This window comes from Protomyctophum bolini (genome assembly GCF_963924005.1).
Source record: "Protomyctophum bolini genome assembly, chromosome: 1".
Classification (NCBI taxonomy): domain Eukaryota; kingdom Metazoa; phylum Chordata; class Actinopteri; order Myctophiformes; family Myctophidae; genus Protomyctophum; species Protomyctophum bolini.
This window is the reverse complement of record NC_137862.1, coordinates 44406821-44432502: the sequence shown is the minus strand read 5'-3', so window position 1 is coordinate 44432502 and position 25682 is coordinate 44406821. Positions and strand designations below refer to the sequence as shown.

Below are 25682 nucleotides of genomic sequence, written 5' to 3'. Positions count from 1 at the left end.
TGACCTTCAGGTTGATATATATTCATTTGCATAATTTAATATGTATTTTGGCCATGGACCACCCTTTTGAAAATATATTGCTTTCAATGTACAGTACAAATTTGTATTGTTTTTAACGTTTCAAATGTATTCCACATTTTTCACATTTCTTTCAAGATTGTATGAAAATAGCAAATATACAAGGCTCAGTGCATCGCAACGTGTTGTGTGGCTCTTTTCAGAACGTGTGGTTGAACCGATTTCCATGCAATATTAGCTGATGTTGGGACCCCCTGGAACCCCTTCAAGACTCCTGGGGGACCCCGGACCCCACTTTGAGAACCAAATAAATAAAACTACACATACAAAATGTGTGCTGTATACACATAAGTAGGATAGTTAAACGTACAATTCCATAACCCTTTTATTAAAATGTTCATATCACTGCACTGCTACGATAAAGGGCTAACACTTCTCATTTTCTTATTAAAACTAAGTTGTGTCTGTAGGCTACTGTCTCAGCACAACCAGTAAACTAAGACAAACATACTTGAAATGATTTCCCATGGGTTTAATAAACAGGTAAATGCACAGGAACCATTTCAATGCATAGCCTACAAGTCATTAGTGTACATTTTAATGTAAATGAATTCCTCTCAGAGACAAATTGCAAACACAGCAGACAACAGCCCACAGCATGTTTGTGACTGACAGATGCAAGATGTACGTGGGTGGCAGTGGTGGAAAGTAACTAGGCAGGCCCCCCCATTACTCATGTACTGACGTACTGTACTGAAGTACAATTTTGAAGTTAGCTACTTTTAATTTTCTTTTTTTGAGTACTTTCTACTCCACTAAAATTATTTGAAAATGTTACTTTGCAGAATTAAATTATTAAAAAAAATACATTTGACTTTTAAAATGTTGCATGATATATATATATATATTATTGTTTTTTTTAAGTATTTGTGCCAGTGATAAGGTATTTTCCTTAAATATTTCTACAGTGAGGTATTGCAACTTCACTTGTAACAAAAGTTTGAGTACTTCTTCCACCACTGGTGGGCGGACTGAAAGACGCTCAGCGTATACGCAAAAGCATCAATATCACATATCCTGTGGTCTTTATTTTCCAAAAGCAGAGGTTCAAAGATTTAACGCTCATTTGTAGTTGTCTGTGCCACTCCTTGAAGAAATAGCTCCATTCCAACAGATAACTTTAGCCGAATATATAATATTATATTGCTCTTTTAGTTTTTTTTCTCTTCATGTATTAATGTTTTATGTAAAGCAGTTTGAATTGCCTTGTTGTTGAAATGTGCTACTCAAGGTTATGTTAGGCTAGATCAGTGGTTCATGATGTGGCCCATTGGTTTGCCACGAGTGTATTGCAAGTGGTCCCCCAAATGATTGGCAAAACAACTTAAACAATATTAATAATAATGATAAAATGTCATGGTATTTTTAAGTATTTACACAAACAAATCGGGGAGTTTGGCAAGCTAGAATTGTCTAGGTCCAGTTCCATTGATCCGACCAAGCCACACAATCAAATGGTTGATCATGAAAATAAATACCTATGCTCTGAAAATGCACAAGAATGTGTGGAACCACTGGGCTAGATATGAATGTGAGTGAGAAGTGGCATCCTTCTGTCCATTGGCCAAGTACATGCCTGCCTGGGTAAATTATAACCAATTAGCTGCTTCCTTGTAGTGTAAGTAAGTATATGGTTTGTAGATCTGCTACTTTTAAATTTGAATTCTGGCCGTGGCTCAGCGGTCCAGGGCCTGGATTACCAGCCAAGGTGCCTGGACTCCAGGCACTTTGGCTGGTAATCCAGTCTGGCAGTGTGGCACGGGTTCGACTCCTGATCCCGATGGCCTTTTACTGCATGTCACCCCCCCCATCTCTCCCCATTTCCTGTCAGCCTACTGTCTGTCCCTCCATGAAAAAAAAGTATAAAATAAAGGTGAAAGCCACAAAAAAAACATTAAAAAAATATATATATATATATTATGAGGTTTCCACCCAAATGACAACAGTATGCACGCATTCATTTTTATTTCTCGCAATCAAAGTCTCTGTGACTCAACTCAAACTTTGACAGGTCTCAGTTTGACAGATGTTAGAGGTAAACACTCTAGTCTATAATAACAACAGTCATTATAAAGCACAAGTTCACTTTACCTGTATCACTTTACTTAGATGTCTTCGTAGATGACCTTTGTAGGGAGGCGATAAAGAACTCAAATTCACACATTTGTGTGGAAGGGAGTAAGTCAGTAAGATGTGGTTTGGTGATATTAAGTTCTTGCAAAGAAAGGAAAGAAAGTGGGGAAGATAATCACACTCCCACACTTGTCCTGCTTGAGGCGCTGCCTGCCTGGGGTTTTGCACGCACTTCTGCAAGGCAAGCTTCACAATGTCAACAAATATTACAGGACAGGTTCTCAAAATAGGGTCCGGGGACCCCCCAGGGGTCCTCGAAGTCTTCCAGAGTGTCCCCAGCTAAATGATTTAATATAATTTGGGGTGTTTTTGTCACATTATATGTAGTATCTAATCTATGCACAAATTTGTTCTCTGCCTTTTCGCCAACTATGGGCTGTCAATGGGAAATTGCACCTAGTTACCACCTTGCTGACAAGATGGACGTGGTCTGCATATGGTCAATTCTACAGCGCTCGGGGAACATTTAGGGGTTAAGCGTCTTGCTCAGGGAGTCAGGGACACACATTGCCTCTGGCTCCCCAGGTGGGCTCACTAACCACTCAGCTACAGCATGCACAATGCAACACATTGTGAGCTAGTAGATCAGCTATTGTTGGAGCCTGGAGGTCCCTCGCACAGAATCTTCAGGTTGAGGGTCTACACTCTGAGTCTACAGCCTACTACGTCACACGAAGCTCCTTCTTTATGACTTGAAGTCATGGGTACGACATTCATTTAAATTTAGTTGTGATTACCTTGATATGTCAATGCTAAACTATAACTATACTATTTTAACTATAGCCTGCCCTATAGCATACTATGGAGCCAGAATAATAATGTAAATTATTTGCACGAAGGGAACATTGTGTGTAAAACACTTAGACTTGTCTGATTAGTGTACACAGTGTACTGTAACTGTATCAGATACTGTAGCAGAAGCAGAAGGATTTTAAATGTTCCTTGTTGATTTATACTGCCATCTTCTGTTCAGTTTCAGAAGTACAGTCATGACTGAAAGCCTGACACAAGCTCTGCTATTTTAAGTATGAATTAAGCCACAGATGTCCTTAGCCTATTTGTATTGTTTATTTTCGGCAAGTCCTGCTGTCTTTTAAGGCCTCATACACACGTATCAAACGAATGTTATGACCAAACATTTGTGTTTGATTGCTGCCTCATCAAACACAAATGTTTGGTCAAACCTGACTCCCATTGGAATTGCATTGTGGCAGCCATTAATCACAGACAGAGCACAGAACGTTTTGTTTGATACATTAGATGATGTATAAATTAGGATTTAGAGCTTTGTTACCTGCAAACAAGGTAAGATTAACGACATTTTTATTTGAATGAATGACATGAATCCACCCATAAATCCATCCATCTACCTCCATACTGTATCCATCTGGCTGTTAATTAATTAAATAATTCATTAACTAATTAATTCATTCATTCATGCATTCAATCCATTCATTCATGCATTCAATTCATTCATTCATCTATTCATTCATTCATTCACATAGAAGCACAGTATTTCAATGATTCAGAATGCTCAACATACACGTGACAGAAACATGTTGTGACGCTCTGCAGTGAATCAATCAGTGATCTGATTCATTCAGCACATGATGTGAACTGTGTGTGTGATGTGGATCAATGAGGGCTGAGGGAGACTGACTGACACTGACAGCTGCTGATGTCAAAACTAAACAGTACAATCCTCTGCGTTACTTCAACTCTGTGTACAAATAATGGACCTGGATGGATATCCTGTTATAATCAGGGGTCATTATTCTTCAGAATATGTATGACATTGATTTACTAATATGGCAAATTATGAGTCCACTAGGACAGCAGACCCCCATAACTCTGAGTGTATAAATGGCAGTCATTCAGGGATATCTCTTTGTGTTTCTGGTAATATTATTGTCCACTATATGTATGTGATGTTGATAACATCGCGCTTGTCAGTCAATCATTGGAGTACGCTCAGGCTCTCCTTCAGTGTCTTGAGCAGGCCTCCAACTGTGTTGGTCTTTATCGCAATGAGACGAAAACTGAATACATAAGTATATGCAAATCCAACAATAACCACATTATAAAAACACTTAACACTTCTCTGAAAGTCCTTTGGGAAGAAGATATATTATCTTCTTCCCAAAAGGACTTTCAAACTAGGAAGGGTATGGCCTGGTCAGCCTGCAATGACATGCATAAGATCTGGTCATCCCATCTATATGTACAGGTATCTTCCCTTCTTATCTGGAGTCCTGCCTCAAAGCAGACCAGAGGTAGAAAACTGTCGTTCCCTGATGTCATCGCTAGGGACACATGCATCAGTAAGCAGGAACTGGGGATTCTCAATGAATGACCGGAAAGTCTGGCGTGGTATTGTGAAATCCAAAAAATGATGATGATGATGATGTTGTACAGTATGTCCGTGATAAAAACTATATTTTGACTTGGTGATGCATGACCCTTGATTATCATTCGTTAAACAACAGTATCCATCTCTTCCTATAAATAACCCAGTGGTTCTGTGGTTGCAAAATACCCAGGCCCCCACATCAGACCAGAATATTAAAAAATAAAACAAATCATGTTGGATACTTTCTGTGAAGCACAAAAACAAATATCACCCACTTCATGTAAAACTGTGATGTGACAATAAAGCTGATTCTGAAACTGCTTATTAAAACAATTATTTAATTTAGTGCTCATTCTCTGATACCAATATGCAGTTGTTCAATCTAGAATGTATTTGTAATTGTAGCCCCCCCGCCACAGCCCTGCCAATCGGGCTCAGTCCTATTGGCACGACAGGTTGCGAGAAGGTCTAGCGCAGGGTTCCCCAATTAATTTTCCTCAAGGGCCATATTTTGACTAGGGTACCAGGCTGGGGGCCGAGTCGGCACGCACAAGGTCGAGGTCTTGCCCTGAAAATAAATTTTCAGGGCAAGACCCCATTTGAAAAGGACCCCCAGTTTGACATGCAGAGGCTACTGACCCCCATTTAATGCCATTTAAATGCCATTTCTTTTTTTTGGAAATTCTTCCAGGGGCGGGCCGCTAATTGGGGAACCCTCTAGAGAGTGGGAGCCCCGGGTTCAATCCCCGCTTCCACGTATATGCTACATAATCACAGCATAAAACATGATTTGACTGAAGCAGCAATAGTCAACAACATAATGGTGCCATCACATCAGGGCACATGCAGGACTCTATGCTGAGATGAGCAGAACTTTCTGGTAAAACAGTGGCAAACTAATCATTATGCCTTAATAATAATAATTGATTAAAGGGGATGCATCATGTCTTCTGACAAATATCAGAACTCTAAACTTCCCATGACCACTTGCAGCTTTGATTATACTAATCATGTTCACCAGGAAGGTCATATTTAGGCCTTCAACCATATTTAAACAAAGCCTGTTCCATATTTAGTCACTTTTAGTTTTTCTTCTAGAACACACCCTGGAACATAAACATTTGACAAAGGCAGAAAATGACAGCAGTATAACTAATAATAATACTATTAAGAACAACATGACATCTACAGAGTGGTAAGAGTACCAGGGCATTTTGTAGGAGTCTGTGCGGAGGTGAGCAGCACCTTTGTGTCTCATAACAAACTCTATCCAAAAGATGGCGCTGTCCAGCGGCTTCATTGGTGTGTCTCTGTGCAACCTGGAGAGTCTCTCCATGTTCTTCCTGTAGGAAGGCTCATGGAGAACCTCCTCGATACCTTGCAGAAATATGTCTTTGTTCATAGTAAAAATGTCAATGACCTTTACAGCACCTCGTACCTCCATTTTAAAGAGGTTATCAGGTTGATCAAAAATCAACCCGAGTCCTACTATAGGAACTCCATGGTACATGGCTTCCTGAACTCCATTCGTTCCTCCATGCGCTACAAATGCTTTGGTCTTTGCATGACCTAACAGGTCATTCTGTGGCATCCAGTCCACCAGTAAAGTGTTGTTGCCCAGAGTAGCAGGCCTTTCACCAATATGCCTCCAGATTACTTTCTGAGGTAGCTGGGCAAAGGCTGCAGCTATCTCCTCTGCTAAGTCTTGGGGAAGCTCTCCAATTAGAGTCCCCAAAGACATGATGATGACTCCATGTTCCCCAGAACTCTGGACAAACTCTTCCAGGTGTTGCGGAAGAGGTTTAGAAGGTTTACACTGGAACCCTGCCATATAGATAACATTAGGCATGGTGGGGCGAGGGAACTCAAACACAAAGTCAACTCTCATCAGCCACAGGTCTGCTGCTTGAAACAGGGACAAGTAATCTACATCTGAACCAAGGTATTTTTCTAACAGGCCTACATAATGTGGTGTAACAAAGTTTGCCATCTGTAATTGCCCAAAAGCAAAAACCAATACGTTGATTGTTCTTTCCAGAAAGGTCATTTTATCTGATAGCTCCATCATTGGAGTTGGAATATAAGAAAGTGGAGACGGTGCAATAGAGAAATGGCCTTCACTGTGAGTGGTCCATCTCACATTGAAGACTAGTGGTAAACTAAGGTAGCGGGAAAGTATAGCGCCACTTGGATCAACAGGGTCTGTGAGAACCAGGTCATATTTTGCATCCCGTAAAGACTGCATGAGATCTTTGTTTTCAAAAATGTGTTCAAGCATTTTGCAAGTGAGCTGATGCATTTCTGAAATCTTTTCTGCTACTTCCATTTCTAGCTCGTAACGAGTCCAGGCAGACTTTCCTTGCCTCTGGATTTCCAGAAGTCTAGACACAAATGTCTTGGCAAACTCCTCATCAAATCCAGCTGCCATGTCAATCGTGATTGCAGTGTAGAACGGTGAGGTTTCTTTAATGTACCAGCTGTCATTTGCTCGCATGACTGAGAGCTGGTGGCCCCTTGCATGCAGCTCCTCAACTATGACCTTCATATTCACCCAGTGGCTGCCGTCCACAGGAAAAACGAGAACTTTACCTCCATGAGCAACAGCTGAACAGAGGAAGAGGACAGCGATCCAGGCCAGGTGGAAATACATTTCTTCGCTCTAAAATAAATGGATATCGATTTTTATTTATTTAAATAAACAGTGTACAATGATTGCAATTAAAGGTGGTGTAAGTCAGTGGTTGGTTCTCAACCTATGTGCCCACTGGTTGGCTGTGAGGATATTGCAAGTGGGCCACAAAACAAGCAACAAAACATTTTATCTCCAAATAACTGGCACTTGATTTAAAAAATAAAAACATAACATTAATTTAAAAAAATGCCTAACTGTATGAAACTATGTTTCTTTAAAACCTTGAAAGGTGTTTTCATTGTGATACTGCTAAACAAGAACCTAAAGTTAGTTCCATTGATCCCAGCCGGAACACAAACAATTGATTGATGATAACATGCTTTGGAAATGCATGCAGCCCACCCATCTGACCACTTACCACGGCAGCCAAGCAATTTTCAAGTGGGCCCTGATCCAGAAATACTTGAGAACCACTTGTGCAAGTGATAGCGTTTTGTTAAAAGTATTCTTAAAGGTTCCTGTAATCATTGCTATGGTGTGTTTGTACAGTAATGGGTCTTCTCTATATTTTAGAGAAGTACATTTGAGTACATTTGAAGTGATGAAAGAAAAACAAAAAAGTCAAAATTGGATTTTGAACAAAAATGTAACCTGATAAATGGGGCTCTCTCTCCTGATTGAAGGAAATTGGTGACACATCTGAACATTTATTTTCTGTTTACTAAAGAGCTGGAGAAACAGGAGACCACTCTGAGCAATGATTGGGATATAGAACCCTTTAACAAAATAGTTTTTAACCGAAACAAATCAATTCCAGCACCTGTAGGCTAAGTAGACTGGGATATGTTTTTATCTGTGTGAAACTACTAAATATAATAATGAAATAATCAATCAATAAACATGTAGGCTGTAATAGCTGCACTGTTTAAGTAACAATTAAACATTAAAACGTAGTTATAAAAAAGTGAAACACAATTGTTAGATTCAGATTAAGGTCTGTAAAACAATGACATGCACCTCGCAGTCAAATATAGACTATCTACTACATTTGATTTTGTGCTGCAGATTATTTTATGCTGCATTACCATTTTTACACAAATCCATGTTCAAATCAGTGTTAATTTTGTAGACTAAAGGGCTCCATTTTAGTCACCGCTTAACCCCTTATCCCTAAACTTCTTTGCCTTTTTTTTTTTTACTATTTTGCTAAACATTTTTGAATAGTTAAAATGGCCAGTCTCCAAACTCACAACGTGTCAATGTAGATTGGCTATAGTTGCTAGTAGTTCAAAATAGTGAAAAAATAAGAAGTTTAGGGATAATGGGTTTAGCGGTGACGAAAATGGAGCCCTTAAATTAAGGGCTCTATTTTCGCACCTTGCTAAACCCCTTATCCCTAAACTTATTTGTTTTACTATTTTGAAAAACATTTTTGAATAATTAAAATAGCCAATTTTCAAGATCACAACGTGTCGATGTAGATTAGCTGGTTGAACTATTCAAAAACGTTTTTCAAAATAATAAAAAAGGTAAGAAGTTTAGAGATAAGCGGTTTAGCATGAACGAAAATAGAGCCCTAAAACTATGACGAAGAATGTTTGTCGACTAACTTCACTGAGGAAAACTAAACAAAAACTAAATAAAAACGTGTAGTGTATTGGAGCCCAGACTTTAACAATAATACACATAAAATATAGAATAGTGGTAAAAGGCCACAGAGCCTTTGTCTATGTGAGACTGAGTGAAAGATGCCCTGGTTACCTAAAACAGTGGGAGGAACTCAAAGTGGGTATGCAGAAGAGACCATGACCACCCCCTGCCCTAGGCTTCTCCCCTTTGGAGAGACAGAGAGAGCCGTTCATCTTTAGTATGTTATAATTGTTTGATCAAGTCATGAGTATACATAATAATACACCTGTATTTGCATACACAAACACAATGTCATATGGAGTATGTGCTGCACAGGTGAGAGACTTTACATTGAGATATATGGAGTTATATTCCAGGAGGCCTGAACACAGAGGGTCTATTATGGCCAGGGTCATACAGGTCAGAGAGCCGGAGGAGATGAGGACAAAGCTGAGTTTGGGCGAGGTGATTTATTGATAGTGACTCAGACAGTTTAGACCCATAAAATAAGGGGTCAGCACCAGGGCATGAGAGAGCAGAAGGTACCAGAAGGTAACCTGGGTCATTAGCAAATAAGAAGCACACACACCTCTGTCACACAGTAACACCAATGAAAGTCTACTCACATGCACGTACATGCACTAACTGGAACTGGACAATTGAATGTATATGTGAGCGGAGCATCGTGGTGAGAACTCACTTGCAAGGATGCATTCCGCCTTGTATGTCATGATTTCGGCTAATCTGGAATAAACTTGTATACTATTTGAAAGAAAGAGATGTGCCTGGATTCTCCATTTATTCTACTGAAACCTGCAAGGTATATTCTCCACCATTATGGCATTATCCATATTTAATTTACTACAAATCTGGCGAGCTAGCTGCGGACGATCTCAGCCTGTTTTTTTTATTTTTTTGGGGGGGAGACCTGGTGAGTTGACTCACTGCGTTTCCAGGAACAGGTTAACGGAAAGAACCTACGTTGATTTGGCGTCGGTTGCATAATGGTGAGAGTATTACTAAACTGCGGGCAGTGAGAGTCCATGATTAATAATAATAATAATTATTATTAATTATTATTATTAATAATAATGATTACCTACTCTATTTCTGGGAATCGCAATTGCCAGAGATAATGTAGATTGATATAAAATTGTAAAACTAATTGAAAGTGAAATTGAATTAAATTAAATGGAATGATATAAAATATAAAACTAAAATAAAAAGTGAAAACTGAAATGTGATGACACGGGGTTTCCCGGATCTGTGCGATGTTGTGCCGACTGCGCTGGAGTCATTTAAGTCCATATTAAGTCGAGCGGTGAATAATCTACTGCAAACCTGTGTTGGTTATACAGGCTTATCTGGGAAATACCCCATGTTGTCCAAAAAAGACTTGCTAGGAACGTGTTGAATGCGATCATGTTTATACGACTTTTATATGCGTCCATTGTACAGTATATTTGGATTATAAGGGCCGCATCGTTCTGGGGTGTGTTTATGTGTTTATGATGTGACATGAACGTCAGCTTTGGGTGACGGGAGCGGGGGCTCACTGGATAATATCGGTGGGTAGCCTACACCGAGTTGACATGGAATGAATGGTGCGTGAGGCTGTTATTTGTTAGTTTTGAGATATATTTTTATTTGTTTCATTTATACTGTACAATGAACTGGTTTGACATGATCGATGGTATGTCATGCAGTGGCGGCCATAAGCTTAATTATTACGTTTTGGGAATAATTAGGGACGTGGGATTGCGCCTTGGTTGGTAACGGTCATTCTGGGGAATGATCGCGGGGAGACTGTCCTAATTAAACGGAGTAATAATTCGCGACTATACCTGTGGGGCAGCGCATGAGGGTGGCAAAGAATTTTCGAATGTTAAAACTGAATATGTGACACAAGGTTATATAAAATTGTTAAAACTGAATATGTAAACAGAAGCGGGTTACATAGAATTAAGGCTTTGAGCTCACCCCATGTGAAAAAATCATCCCATTATAATATATGTATAGGCAGGTAACGTGAGAGCCTTGGGAGGTGTATAGAGGCACCAGGTACAGATTGGTACCAGTTAATTATGATGGATGTGATGAAAATGGTTGGATTAAAATTGAATTTGCAATGATAGGGTAGGTTGTTTTGTTGTATGTTGTCAAAAGTGTGGTCGATCTGTCTGCCTTTCTGTGGGCTGTGTTTCTGTCTATTTTGGCTGTGTGTGTGCGTAAGTGTGTTACGGTGACGACAATTCCTGTCAGCCTCCGTCATTTAATTATTCCTTTGTTTTCCTATTTGGGATATCTCGAGTGTCTCAATGTCTGGATCCTTGTGTGTGTAGGCTATGCTCAGCAAGTGGGTCACACGGCCCTGCGTGGATTTATCTAATGGTGATCCGACCCTAAGTGTCTTATTTTTTATTTTTCCTTTTTTGTTTCGCTGCACTCAATCTATCTCTCTTGGATGCGATTTTTTAAGTTTTGTTTTTGTTTATACTGCGACTGTTGATCGGTTGTTGTATGCGGGCTGGTGTATTGAATATTGGCCTATATATTAGTTGGGAGAGGAGTGTATACTATGGTCCGCAAACTCCGCATGCGCGCTGCAGGGGAGAGTAGAAATACTCGATTACTTGTGGCTGCATGCATGTGTCTGTTTGTTTGAGCTAGCTGTGTGTGTGTGTTTGTCCTAAATGAAGTGTATGTCTGTGAGTGTTTGACCTAAAAGGGAGACAAACTGTCTTGCCTAAATTCGTAGCTACTAATAACTTAAGGGAGGTTATAATCCTCGCCAGTCGCCTTGTGGGTCCCGCTGCTAGCGAGAGCATAAAATAATGTTGAGCGCTATATGGATTTGACTGTCATGACGGTTTAAATGTCTGTCTGCCCGTATGTGTGTGGGGGAGAGAGAGAGACAGACAGAATGAGAAGAAAAGGAGTGTGAGAGATCGTTGTGAAAAGTGATGTTAAATAGTTAACAGCCGGGAGCCTAAAGTGGAGATAGGTATGAAAAATAATACTTAGTATAACTGGATGTAGATAAATCCATTCTATATGAAGTGTCATGATCCTCTAGCGGAGGACTGAAAAAGTATAGGGAGATATGCTAAAACACATACTGTATGTCTGAGGAGTGATCAAATGTGTATGATGAGAATATAAAGGTTAATTAATTCTATAGGTATTCTTTGTGTTGCTTTGGAGTGAAAATATCTGACCACATTGTGACATAAACCCAGCTGTTGTTCATGGAACCATGATTACCCGGTTATCACAGCGCAGGGCTTGCTGGAATGTTTTGAGACACCATGTTTAGGCAGATGGCTGTAGTAAGAGCAGAAGTCTACAGATTTCCTTAGGCCATATTCGAAGCACATGTAGTGCCGTGGACATTGTTCTTTTAATGATTAAATGCATTGTGGACAAGCTGTATCAGAACGTGGAGCTAAAAAGTAATTTAGGTATAATAGTGACCAACGATAGCCTCGTTTATTGACTTCACTATATAATTTATAGTGTGGGGTTAAGCCTTTATGAAAAATGGTAGCTATGATCGCTGTTGTTAAAATAGTGTATTGCCTCATTCTGATCAGCTCATGGTCTGACGTTGTTGTTAATTGGGAAAATTGCATGTGAATTCCCTAAGCCGTAAAAAATGGAGCGATTGTTCTCCCCTGACGTGGTTAAAATGTATAGTCTAAAGTCCCCAGACAGGCCATGCCCTGATTAATGTTGTAAATTAGTTAAGAGCCAAATGCACCAGATCTCCTGTTCTCTGAAATATACGCGATGGCAAATTATTTAAATGGTGGACACATTCAGAGAAAAGCAGAATGTAAACTGTTTAAGGTTTAAGATAAGACGGAATGGAAAGATATTATGGAATGGGACCTGGATTACATTACCCTTTGAGGAAATTATTAGGACAGCAAATAGTGAAATACAATTTAAGATGATAAATTTGATATAGTGAGAAGACAAGTGTTTTAAAAATAAGCAGTTCTACAAGCAGTTTGTTGAAAATGTAATCAGATAGTAGGCCTATACTCGCTGGCCAGGGAGGGGTCATGCTGTTGTGTGAGATAATTACCCCGTACAATTGGTTCATTGTCTATTCGCCTCTCCTCTGTGTAACATGGTTCATGCTACAGGCAGGAGAGGGTTAAAGTGGATCACCTTATAAAGCCCATTCGTGGACAGGAATTGGCCATAACTACAGTTCTAGTTGTGTTTCCTATTGAGAATGTAAAGGGTTACTTCCCAAGATAGTTACTTTGTAGCTGTCGTTTGTTATTGGTAATGTTAAAAAATAATTAGTGGATAACCCGCGGGGTTATTTCAGTGAGACTATTGGGAGTAAAGTAGCCTTGCCGAGCCATGAGGCCCATAGGGCAGGATCCCATATCATGTCATGTGTAGCGTGAGGCGGCTTGATGTAGAAGTACACCTCTGGACATGACACTAGTATGTCGCAGGGACTTACCCCCAATGCCCCAGGGCCCCACCCACCTATAGACTCCCGAATAAGGCAAAAGTTAGTTTTGTGGTATTTGAGCCAGAGACCTGATCATGTAGGCTACTATGTGTATTACTGTATGTGACAAAATTGAAGAATTTGCCTGAACACTGTGTGGCTGATAGAAGTGATTGCATTTATTAGGGGTAAATATAATAGCTTTTAAGGGCTTTCTTTAGGCCTGACACAGGCTAACAACTAGTCACTGATTGGCAAATAAGAATATTGTGACGATGATTGATTTGGTGACATCTTTTGCAAAGATCTAAGGAAATTCAGAGAAAACTGGAATGCAATTTACAATTTAGGCATTTAGAGCTCTATTTTAATACAGAGCGTCTACAGTAGGTAAAAACAAAGAGTATGGCAATAAGTCATAGGCCTACATGGAATATGATATATTAGAGTACTAACAACTATAATTGTGATAATTTAAAATATAGTTGTTTGAAGGGTTTGTAACTCATGGCTGCTGTGTATAGAAATGGGTGGTTGGGTCTGGTAAGCTTTAAATGGTTGTGCCCCAGGATATATGATTTTAGTTTGACCAGGGTCTTGACTTGACAAAGCATAGGGAAAACAGCTGGCCTAGCGCTATTAGAATGTTTATGACCTAGTTTACAACATGGGAAAAAAGTAACAAACCTCCCATGTCCTTCTGTACACAGACGTTTAGTGCAGGGTATTGGATTGTTTGGGCTGAATGTAAAGACATACTATGATCAGGTGCTTGGCAGGTCAAATACTACAATACTAATGTAAATGAGTCAATATTATAGTATTAGATAAGTGATCGATGATGAATCACGTCAGCATGGGTGGGCAGTGATATGCTTATACAAATGAAGATGGACAGTTAAGTTAAGGTGCTACTACAGTTATGGGAGGTCGAAAATATACCGGTGTAAAATCAGTCAATCTCTACGTTATATTGTATCAGTTAAGTGATTAATTAGACTGTAAGTACAGTCTATAGTTGCCATAGTTTCGTGAAAAAACAATTGATTTGAAATAGTATTTGTAATAAGGCATGACAGTCCTGTGCTACACTCTGGTCTTCAGGGCCGGTGGAATGCGTGTCACAGATAAGATGAGATTCAATTTGCTGTCAGGGTAGAGTGCGAGTAAAATACAGTACAGTACAGCGGAAAGTGCTTTCGCAGCTCACTGATGGTGTTGGCATATTAATTCGATAATGGTAGTAAGAGCAAGTATGAGCTGTCGTCATTTAAATAAGTAAATATATGGGGTGTGAGCAGGTTAAGAAAAGACACTGATAACATAGATGTCGTTTATGGTGTAACTTTGAGTAACTATTTTCATAGGTAACAACAATTGTTTGAATGAGACCATATGGGGACGTGGGAATGTTAGCTGAGGTCAGTTGGTAGACAAGTTGGGTCAGGAAAGATGGTCTGTCAGTAAATAAGATACAGCGAAGGTGCTATGTGGAGAAGTTCACGCGGACCCCTAGGATTTAATTGTGCCCCAACAGAAGGCTCTAGAGAGGCCTATGATGAGTTGGTGAGCAGCTTTTCCTGAGGGCATTCAGGGACCGACTGTGTATGATGTGAGGTATTACTTAGTGAAGTATTGGGTTCACCACATCCAAAGTAGTGGAAATGGTGAGGTACATGGACCTGACATATCCCGTCGTATTACAAAGTATTGAGTCCACCTTCAACAAGTAGTAGTAATGTGACGAGGTAGGGTAGGAGTTAATGGTTTTGTCAGTGGGTTTTCTTTCAGTTCCATTGTGATGGGAAGAGTCATTTTGGGAAAAGAAAACATGTCGACAAAGTGGATCTGGCGACACGGCTGGGTGTCAATAATATTTGGGGTGTCATATTTCGGAATCATGCGCCCTACAGTGTTTGATTATTGCGGTAACGAGGTCCTACGTTCAGAATTATTGTGCGGAGTCGGGTTAATTGAATGAATGACTAATCTGTGAATGAATAGTTTATTTTGGGGCTTACATTTCCATGTCTAGAAGGGTGGACAATTGTATTACATGTTTAGATTCGACACCGGATGGGTGTAGGTTGATAAAGTTTCTTGTGCCGAGATAATACAAGTTAATGATGTGAAAATTGATGGAATAAGAAGGGATTTTGTTGTGATTGCTCCCGTGAAGTGATGGTGCTGTGCATGGGTCATTATGCCTTGGCCTGTGGGGGACTATGGTTAAAACATGTTCTACATGTTTTAAAGGGGGGATGATATATATATATATTGATTTGGGTTGGAACATTTAGGAAAATAATAATAATAATAGGAAATAGGACAGTAACAATAAGAATAATAATAATAGTAATAACCTATAGGACATATAAGGGAACAATATACTAATGACATTACTTTTGTATTTTTGTGTTTTTAGTCAACCCATCACACCACAGAGAAAGGCCAGGGCAAGAACTCAGACAAACACAAGAGACCTTGTCTTGATTGAGGAAGGTTGTTTTTATTATTTTGTTTGAGGGTTGTTTGTTTATTATTTTGTTTAGTATTTATTTTACAGGGTTAATAATGAATAATAAATATACTCAGACACCCATGGATGGGATGAAGTTGATGAGCTTGTATGACAGCATTGTGTTAGCTCCACTGGGAGAGAAAGAGAATCCAGAAGAATACGTAAAAAGGATTCAACGGCTTTGGTTAGATGAGACGAAGACAAAAGAATCTGAATTGGGCATGCTAGAACAAATGATTATATGCCACAGGACTGAACAAGGGTTGCCCGAGACAGTGCAGAGGAAGTTAAGGGAGGTTGTGGGTCTTACCAGCATGACTAAAGCGATGTATATAGACCATGTTGCGCGTTATGTCGACCTGTACCGAAGAAAGTTAACTACTCAGACAGAACAAGATGCGGAGATGCAGAGGGCGTTGACTTGTGCCCAACTGGTAAGTTCTGCTAAACTGGCAGGACAGAGGGTGGTTAGTTCAAATAGTCAGCAGCAGCCGCCACGGGCCGGCCAGGCTGAACCCCGGTACCTCCCATACTCTCCTCTGCCAGGGGTTAGACCACCTAGACGTCAAGGACCGGGTAGTAATTCCCATCAGAGGAACCAGAGCGTTTGTTACATATGTGGAGAAATCAGTCATTTCTGGCGTCAGTGTAACCGGGGCGACCGACTGCAACCTCTGCAGGGCTGCAGGGGTCATACTGACGGTAGACACAAGTCAAAATGTTAATGCCACAAGACAATATGCATGCTGATGTAAGTAGGGGGGAACAATATCCCTCCAGGCGGTCAAATATTCACATGAAGGTTGGAAATTAATAGGAGGTTAATAAATAAACTGAATGAATGAACTAAATTAGATAAGGGAACTAGGCTATTCATGTACGGTATGTACGTGTGCATATGAGAAAGTGTGTGAAAGTTGTTTAAAGTGAGAAATCTCCATCTACTCATTTTATGAGAGGGTTGTGTGTAAATGAGTGTGTGGAATGTGGGAGCACGTGAGTGAGGGCATGAGTCAAGGGGGGGGGGGCCATCCTCTCCTTATAGTGGAAGAAACATAACACTTCTACTCTGTCCTAGTGTGTGGTGTAAATGTCTGCAGGCATGGAATCTTCTCATTTAAAAAAGGCATAGCGATAGTAGATGTTGTCTACTGTTGATCTTTTTTGTTTTGGCGGTGGAATTTGATTTGGTACGCCTTACGGTGTCAGAAGTAACAGAAATGTTTGCCAGGTCATATGAAGCTTGAAATGGGTAGACTGGCCAGGGGTTTAAATGAGAAGATCACAATCCTGAAAGTGTGAGTATGTGTGAATGAAATCACGGTGTTTGATTGAGAATAATGTATGTGTGAATGAGCGAACGAAATTAATGAATGAATGTATGGATGAACACCAAGCTATATCCAGTAAAGTATGACTAAGAGGGGAGAGGCGAGAGCCATCTCTTCTCACCGTAAATGAGATACGAGCGAGGACCTCCTGTCCTGTCCTTATCTTCAGTACTATTGTGTTTTAGAAGATTCATTGTGAGATGTGAGCAGAGTTTGAGTTTGAGCTCTGCTCTAGGGAGTGAGAAGTGACTGGAGTCTGATGTCAAAAGTGGAGTGCAAGGAAGAGGGGTTTGGTGTGAATTTGAACAATTATTGGCCTTAGTCAAGGTGTGTGTGTGGGGTGGTGAAGGCGACGGCTGACATCACCGTACATTTTACATACTGATCATGGGGAGTCGTAAACCCTGTGGTCGAAACAGCTGACTATAGCTAGTAACATGACTGAGGGGATTTTAGCCCATGTCTCCAGGAAGTGGAGTTTTCAGCCGAGGGATGATCAACCAAGGTTGAACATTGTCAGGGTTAAAACAATGTGCCTCTCAGTTTAACCGCCAGTCCTGCCCTAGCATACATGAGCTTGTTGATTTGACATCAGTGAATTGTTAGGTAGTTCAGTGAGAGATTTCTGTAGAGGGGCCTGCATGCTTCCTTTAATAGGTGTGGAAAGGAGAGGAGTCCGTTCGGATTCCAACTGCACTAGTGATCTCCAGGTTCAGAAGATGTCGACAGGGGACATCTAGCAGGACCAACAGGAAGATGGGGTCATCCCGAGAGGACGGAGAGTCCAGGGGGGTGTGGCCTCAGGGCAGCTCTCTACGGAACACGGAGGAGCTCCTAAATCAGCTCCTACCGTCAGGAGATCAAAACAGCAGGTGACCCTTCACAGATACTACGGCGTTCGTTGCATGAGGTGTCGGAACGAACATTATTCTGGACCAGGACCCATGGGAGGAGCTTCCAACGTTCATGATACGATGGAGAAGAGGAGAGTTTCAATGCTATTGCTGTCGTGATTGACATGACAAGCAATAAGCGGCCAGTCAGAGCCTTGTGCTTGCTCGGGAAGGAGATGCTATGACCAACTACAAGGCAGTTGTGGTACACTTGTACTGAAGTATATGGTGACGGTCTGCTCTGTACCTACAGATCTGAGAGCTATTTCAGCTCTGAGAATCAAGAAGATTTTCTAAAGCGTTGTTATTCTGTAGGCGAAAAAAGAAATGTGGGAGCCATTTCCTACCGCGTGTCTGAACATCTGAACAATTTACATCATGGAGAAAGAGAAGAAATCGTGATTCATCTGAATTGTGATTAATGCTGAGAAATCGTGGTTTTAATCAATGTTGAAAGATGTTATGTCTAACAGGTTGTTGTTTTCTGTGCTGATACAGATCAACTAGATTTAACAAAGTACTGAATAGTGCTATTCGTAGGGATGTTTGTTTTCATTTTGTCAGTGCAACAATTAGCTGCAGAGCGAGCTAGTGAGACCTGCCGTCTCTTGGCTGAAGTGAGAGAGGTGTGTCTATCGCATGTCGCATGTACGGACTTGGTGTGTACTCAGGGGACCTCAGCAAAGGTCAGTGGGGGAGGAATGGCAGAGGACCGCTGTCATTAGAGATATTGCATTTCAACTTAGAGAATCTTTGTTTTTGTTTTATGTGTTTCAGTACATGTAATATTCGGTGATGTGCAGTTTTGTCACTTAGAGATGATTTATTATTTTTGAACGGGTTGTTAATGACACGTGTATGTGTGGAGTTATTGTTTGGGTTTTATTTGTTTGTTTTATTATTTGTGTCATATGTGTTGAGTGTCAACTTTTCATTTGCAGGTATTTGAATTTAATCAGTGGCTATAGGAATTTGATTTGGTTTAAATAGGATTTCAGTTATATGAGGAGTTTCATTTCGTGTTAGCACATGGTTCAGTTTCAAATCTATTACAAAGGGTTTGTCTGTTTTAAATGTGATACAATTCAAGGAGTTCATATGACACTCCTGTGTCAAGGGGGGTGTCGAAAATTCAGGGGGCATAGCACGTCAAACTATGGTTTAATGATTCATTTTGAATGTTGGGATCGTTTTCAAAACACGGGTGCTTATCTTTGAAATTGGGTGGTTGTCAGAGTCACTGACGGCGAAGATTTTGCGTTAAGCATAGGTTTTTATATGTTTTTAGATGTGTGCCGCATATGCCATTTCGTCACTGTGCATGTTATGATTGATTCATGTTGTTTTGAATGGTAATTATGCAGTATAGGCCAAGATATGATTTGTTTATGTTTAAAATGATTTACTTACATTTGTTTTGTAGTTTATTTAGTCAATAGATCATGTAAGGTTAATGATATTAATGTAGTGTTTTTATCGGCTTATACTGTCAGAAGTTTGCTTTAGTTTATGAGTAAGGTCAATGATAGTATTGTTTGAGTAATAGTTTGTTATAGTTTGTTCAGTTGTGCTTATATTTTTACTAGGTTTTGTCTCTCCAGGGGGGTCAGGTGAAAACATGGTTTGTGTGGTTCATGGAACAGGGGGTTGGGGAAAAAATCATTGTATTATTTAAGGGGCCAGTCATGTTAATTATTGGTTGTCTGGGCACCTCTGTAAGTCCTGGCATAAGGATGCCAGGAGGGGGGATTTCTGTAGTGTATTGGAGCCCAGACTTTAACAATAATACACATAAAATATAGAATAGTGGTAAAAGGCCACAGAGCCTTTGTCTATGTGAGACTGAGTGAAAGATGCCCTGGTTACCTAAAACAGTGGGAGGAACTCAAAGTGGGTATGCAGAAGAGACCATGACCACCCCCTGCCCTAGGCTTCTCCCCTTTGGAGAGACAGAGAGAGCCGTTCATCTTTAGTATGTTATAATTGTTTGATCAAGTCATGAGTATACATAATAATACACCTGTATTTGCATACACAAACACAATGTCATATGGAGTATGTGCTGCACAGGTGAGAGACTTTACATTGAGATATATGGAGTTATATTCCAGGAGGCCTGAACACAGAGGGTCTATTATGGCCAGGGTCATACAGGTCAGAGAGCCGGAGGAGATGAGGACAAAGCTGAGTTTGGGCGAGGTGATTTATTGATAGTGACTCAGACAGTTTAGACCCATAAAATAAGGGGTCAGCACCAGGGCATGAGAGAGCAGAAGGTACCAGAAGGTAACCTGGGTCATTAGCAAATAAGAAGCACACACACCTCTGTCACACAGTAACACCAATGAAAGTCTACTCACATGCACGTACATGCACTAACTGGAACTGGACAATTGAATGTATATGTGAGCGGAGCATCGTGGTGAGAACTCACTTGCAAGGATGCATTCCGCCTTGTATGTCATGATTTCGGCTAATCTGGAATAAACTTGTATACTATTTGAAAGAAAGAGATGTGCCTGGATTCTCCATTTATTCTACTGAAACCTGCAAGGTATATTCTCCACCATTATGGCATTATCCATATTTAATTTACTACAAATGTAACCTATGATGACCACATTTTGTACTAAATATATTGACAATTTTGTCAACAAATACAATCTATACGAAATGTTAGGGAGGGACTAGTGGAGAAGAAATCCAGTAGAACTAATAATGCTTGTTTGTGTACACTGTGCAGGTGTACGCTGAGACATGTTGTGAGCTTGTATCTAGATTATTTTTTGTGATAGCATTATTACAATGCTATCATGGCCTGGCAAAATATATTTTAGTTGTCTACTCTAAATCAACTGTATACAGTTGATTGATGATTTAGATCTATAGGCTATTTAGTCAATTAATACGTATACAATATTTCAAATGACCAAAATATGACTAAAGCTAAATGGAATTTTATTCAAAAGACTATGACTAAAACTAAATCATAATTTGCTGTCAAATGTAACAATGCTCTCCATTCACTATGGCCCAATATGTTACCTTTGATGGATAATCCTTAGCTAGTTCTCTCTTCACCAGTCGTCATGCATGGGAAAGAAAGACATCAAAAAGTGTTTTAGGACTTCAAGTTTATAACTTGGGTTGGACTTTCATACTGTAATGGCATGTTGTTAAACTCTCAGCTGATAACAAAGCTGTCCAAAGGGGACTAAATCTAGCCTGAATATTAAAATACTCTTTGTGATTTAGCTGGAATGCAGAAAACATACAACAACAACAACAACAACAACAACAAGAAACATGTCAAACCAGTTCAGTCTGAAAACATTCCTGTATGGCTTATCATTTTACTGTGCACCGGTTTATTCAAATTTCATCAAATATGTGTATATCAATACATGTTTTATTATCAGAGTCAGTTTGAACTCTTACAAATTTTACTTGGCCTGATAACCTCTTGGCATTATGGCCAAGAATAGAGGGTTTTGTATGAAAATAGTACTGATAAAGGAATTCTAAGGCTATTGTGCAATAACCCCATAACATGCTCAAACCTTTGAACACAAACACTGCATGGCCAGTGGGCCTATCACACTTACCAGTATACATGATCACCTGGTTTCAATTATTTGAGATAATGACCAAATGTTGCATATAATCGTCTTAATCTTTTCCATGTTGAAAATGTTTCAAATATTTTAAAAAATAGCGGAAATAACAGATCGACAAGCTGTGAGCTTGAAGATCTGCCATTTCCGCTATATAAAAAGTGTCTTCATAAGTCCTAATTTGGCCATAGTACATTATTTATTTTCATTATTGTATTGGTCATTGTCAGTCATTTATTGGTCATATTTGTCATTGCCCTGTGCAAATTATTAGTAATTTTATAGTAATCAAAATTATTAGGAATTCTTATTTATTATGTTCCATGTTCAATGACAAAAACACAATTAAATTGTTCATCTAAACTTTTGCTGGTTGGTATCCTTGATACCATTTGCTTATTTAACAAATAGTGGCATAGCGCATATAGCGCTATGCCATTGTTTTAGGCAATGCAACTCCACAGTATTATGCAGGAAGTAGCCTTCCCCTAGAAGAGCCTAGGCCACCAGACCTATAGTATGGCTGCACATGGGAGATGTTGCGCTTATGAGCTTTTGGCAGTAGTAGCTTTACTAGTAGAAATTATTACTAGTAATTATTATTTTGTCAGACTAGGGAGAGCATCTCTAGGTATATTTATGAACATAACTTTTATTAAATGAATAATTGGGCTCAAAAACCTATAACACACACAAACACACACGCATATATACTGTATATATGGTGATTTCGGGTGTGCCAGTACAGTACAGTACAGTACAGTACAGTACAGTACAGTACAGTACAGTACAGTACAGTACAGTACAGGGACCACGGTAACTCTGTTATTTCTCAACCGTTTCAGACGCGGGGCGGCTCGCCGGAATCGGGCCGGCACCCCGGAACTGATACTTTTGGGGATTTCTTGATAGGAAGTAGCTCATAACATGTCTACGGTGGATTTTTATTAAACAGATTGAAAGAGGATAATTCAAGCTTTCCCTACAGCTGCAATGTTGGTGATTTTGACGTTGTTTAATATAATTAAATAGGACTTTTCTGTTTGGAATCCCGAGTTGGTGTTGGCTAGACCTCACTCTCGCAGTAAGAAGAAGTTAGAAGCAATACCAAATCTGTAGTGTCTGAGGTCCCTACTAATCATGTTCAGGAATTTCATAAATGTTCCGTATTTAGCCACTTTTATTTTTTCTTCTAGAACACACCCTGGAACATAAACATTTGACAAAGGCAGCAAATGTCAGCAGTATAACCAATAATATTACTATTAAGAACAACATGACATCTAGAGAATGGTAAGAGTACCAGGGCATTTTGTAGGAGTCTGTGCGGAGGTGATTAGCACCTTTGTGTCTCATAACAAACTCTATCCAGAACATGGCGCTGTCCAGCGGCTTCATTGGTGTGTCTCTGTGCAACCTGGAGAGTCTCTCCATGTTCTTCCTGTAGGAAGGCTCATGGAGAACCTCCTCGATACCTTGCAGAAATATGTCTTTGTTCATAGTAAAAATGTCAATGACCTTTGCAGCACCTCGTACCTCCATTTTAAAGAGGTTATCAGGTTGATCAAACATCAACGGGAGTCCTACTATAGGAACTCCATGGTACATGGCTTCCTGAACTCCATTCGTTCCTCCATGCCCTACAAATGCTTTGGTCTTTGCATGACCTAACAGGTCATTCTGTGGCATCCAGTCCACCAGTAAAGTGTTGTTGCCCAGAGTAGCAGGCCTATCACCACTATACCTCCAGATTACTTTCTGAGGTAGCTGGGCAAAGGCTGCAGCTATCTCCTCTGCTAAGTCGTGGGGAAGCTCTCCAACCATACTCCCCAAAGACATGATGATGACTCCATGTTCCCCAGAACTCTGGACAAACTCTTCCAGGTGTTGCGGAAGAGGTTTAGAAGGTTTACACTGGAACCCTCCCATATAGATAACATTAGGCATGGTGGGGCGAGGGAACTCAAACACAAAGTCAACTCTCATCAGCCACAGGTCTGCTGCTTGAAACAGGGACAAGTAATCTACATCTGAACCAAGGTATTTTTCTATCAGACCTACATAATGTGGTGTAACATATTTTGCCATACAGAATTCCCCAAAAGCAAAAAATATTATGTTCATTATTCTTTCCAGAAAAGTCATTTTATCCGACATCTGTGAGATCCCTGACAATGGAACATAAGAAAGTGGAGATGGTGCAATATGGAAATGGCCTTCACTGTGGGGGGTCCATCTCACATTGAAGACTAGTGGTAAACTAAGGTAGCGGGAAACTATGGAGCCGGCTGGATCAAAAGGGTCAGTCAGAATCAAGTCATATTTTGCATCCTGTAAAGACTGCATGAGATCTTTGTTTTCAAAAATGTGTTCAAGCATTTTGCAAGTGGTCTGCTGCATTTCTGAAACTATTTCCATTTCTATCTCGAAACGAGTCATGATAGACAATCCTTGCCTATGGGTTTCCAGAAGATTAGACACAAATTTCTTCGCAAACTCCTCATCTAATCCACCTGGAGCATCAATCGAGATTGCAGTGTAGAACGGTGAGGTTTCTTTAATGTACCAGCTGTGATTTGCTCGAATGACATAAACCTGGTGGCCCCTTGCATGCAGCTCCTCAACTATGGTCTTCATATTCACCCAGTGGCTGCCGTCCACAGGAAAAACAAGAACTTTACCCCCATGAGCAACAGCTGTACAGAGGAAGAGGACAGCGATCCAGGCCAGGAAATACATTTCTTTGCTCTAAAAGAAATGGATATATATTTCTTAATAAACATTGTCTATGATGATTGCAATTAAAGATGGTGTAAGTCAGTGGTTCTCAACCCGTGTTCTCACTGGTGGGCTGCGAGGATATTGAAAGTGGTCCCCAAATAAATTATAAATTATAACATTAAGATTTATATACCTGTATATTAAGGCAGTGGAACCCCCAAGGGAAAAGAAAGAGAGGTCGGCCACGGAACACCTGACGCAGAGACTTGGAGGCAGATGCAAAAATTATGGGCCACACTTGGGGACAGCTGGAAGTGTTGGCTGAGGATCGAGAAGCTTGGAGAACTCTTGTCGACGGCCTAAACCCCAGAAGGGGTAATAGGCGTAAGTAAGTAAAGTAAGTATATGAAATTATGTTTCTTTAATTTATTGTGATGCTGCCAATTAGGAACCTAAAGTATACTGTACGTTAGTTCCATTGATCCAAGCCGGAATACAAAAACATTGATTGATAACATGCTTTGAAAATGCATGCGCCCTACTGTACCCATTGCTCTGTAAAGCACTTTGAGCTGCTTTTCATGTCATGAAAGGTGCTATACAAATAAAGTTGTATTATTATTTATTAAAGGTTGAGAACCACTTTGTAAACTAAAGTTTTGTTAAAAGCATTGTTAAAGACCTCTATAAACATATCACTTGCAAAACCATAAGTAAATAATACATGAATGAAAATGAAACATAATAATCAAATAATTAATCAATAAACAGATTACACTGTTTAAGGTACAATTAAACATTAAGAATTGGTTATAATAAAAAGGTGAAACGCAAGTGTTAGATTAAGATTAAGGTTTATAAAACAATGACATGCACCTTGCAGTCAATGAAAGCATAGAGCAGGGGTCAGCAACCTGTGCCATGTTGTGCCATGCCATGTTTTCATTTTCTTGATAATCAGTGTGCCGTATCAACATGTTTAATTATGTCACCACATGTAATATTTACATCTGATTTTGATTGTCCATAGGCTATACATAACCTTTTTATGTGGTCTATTTTCTTTCACACAGACTCGGAGCCCAGAGATTGAGTGAATGTAGAATTATGTGCAGGGTGTAATTTATATATAGATGTGAGGGGACTAAACTTTTTTGAATACTTCTTAATATTAAAATAGAAGACTTATGCCAGTGTGCCAGTGACCACCCTCCCCTGTGCCAATGTTGGCACCCGTGCCTGAGGTTGCCTACCCCTGCCATAGAGTATAGAGTCAGACTATGACATTTGATTTTGGCAATCAATA

The 25682-nt window shown here is 39.9% G+C and overlaps 2 protein-coding genes across 2 annotated transcripts; both read right to left on the bottom strand.

The window, feature by feature from the left end:
• Positions 1-5633: 5633 nt before the first annotated feature.
• On the bottom strand, positions 5634-7172 carry LOC308312729 (UDP-glucuronosyltransferase 2A3-like; the record flags this gene model as incomplete). The annotated part of the gene is made up of 1 exon (XM_080759433.1): positions 5634-7172. Exon 1 carries the CDS (start codon positions 7104-7106, stop codon positions 5634-5636), a length of 1473 nt encoding a protein of 490 aa, XP_080615559.1. The 5' UTR covers positions 7107-7172.
• A 9272-nt stretch (positions 7173-16444) lies between these two features.
• On the bottom strand, positions 16445-24340 carry LOC308320460 (UDP-glucuronosyltransferase 2A3-like; the record flags this gene model as incomplete). The annotated part of the gene is made up of 2 exons (XM_080770884.1): positions 22859-24340; positions 16445-16513 (listed from the first exon to the last, which is right to left on the bottom strand). Exons 1-2 carry the CDS (start codon positions 24290-24292, stop codon positions 16445-16447), a joined length of 1503 nt encoding a protein of 500 aa, XP_080627010.1. The 5' UTR covers positions 24293-24340.
• Positions 24341-25682: the final 1342 nt, after the last annotated feature.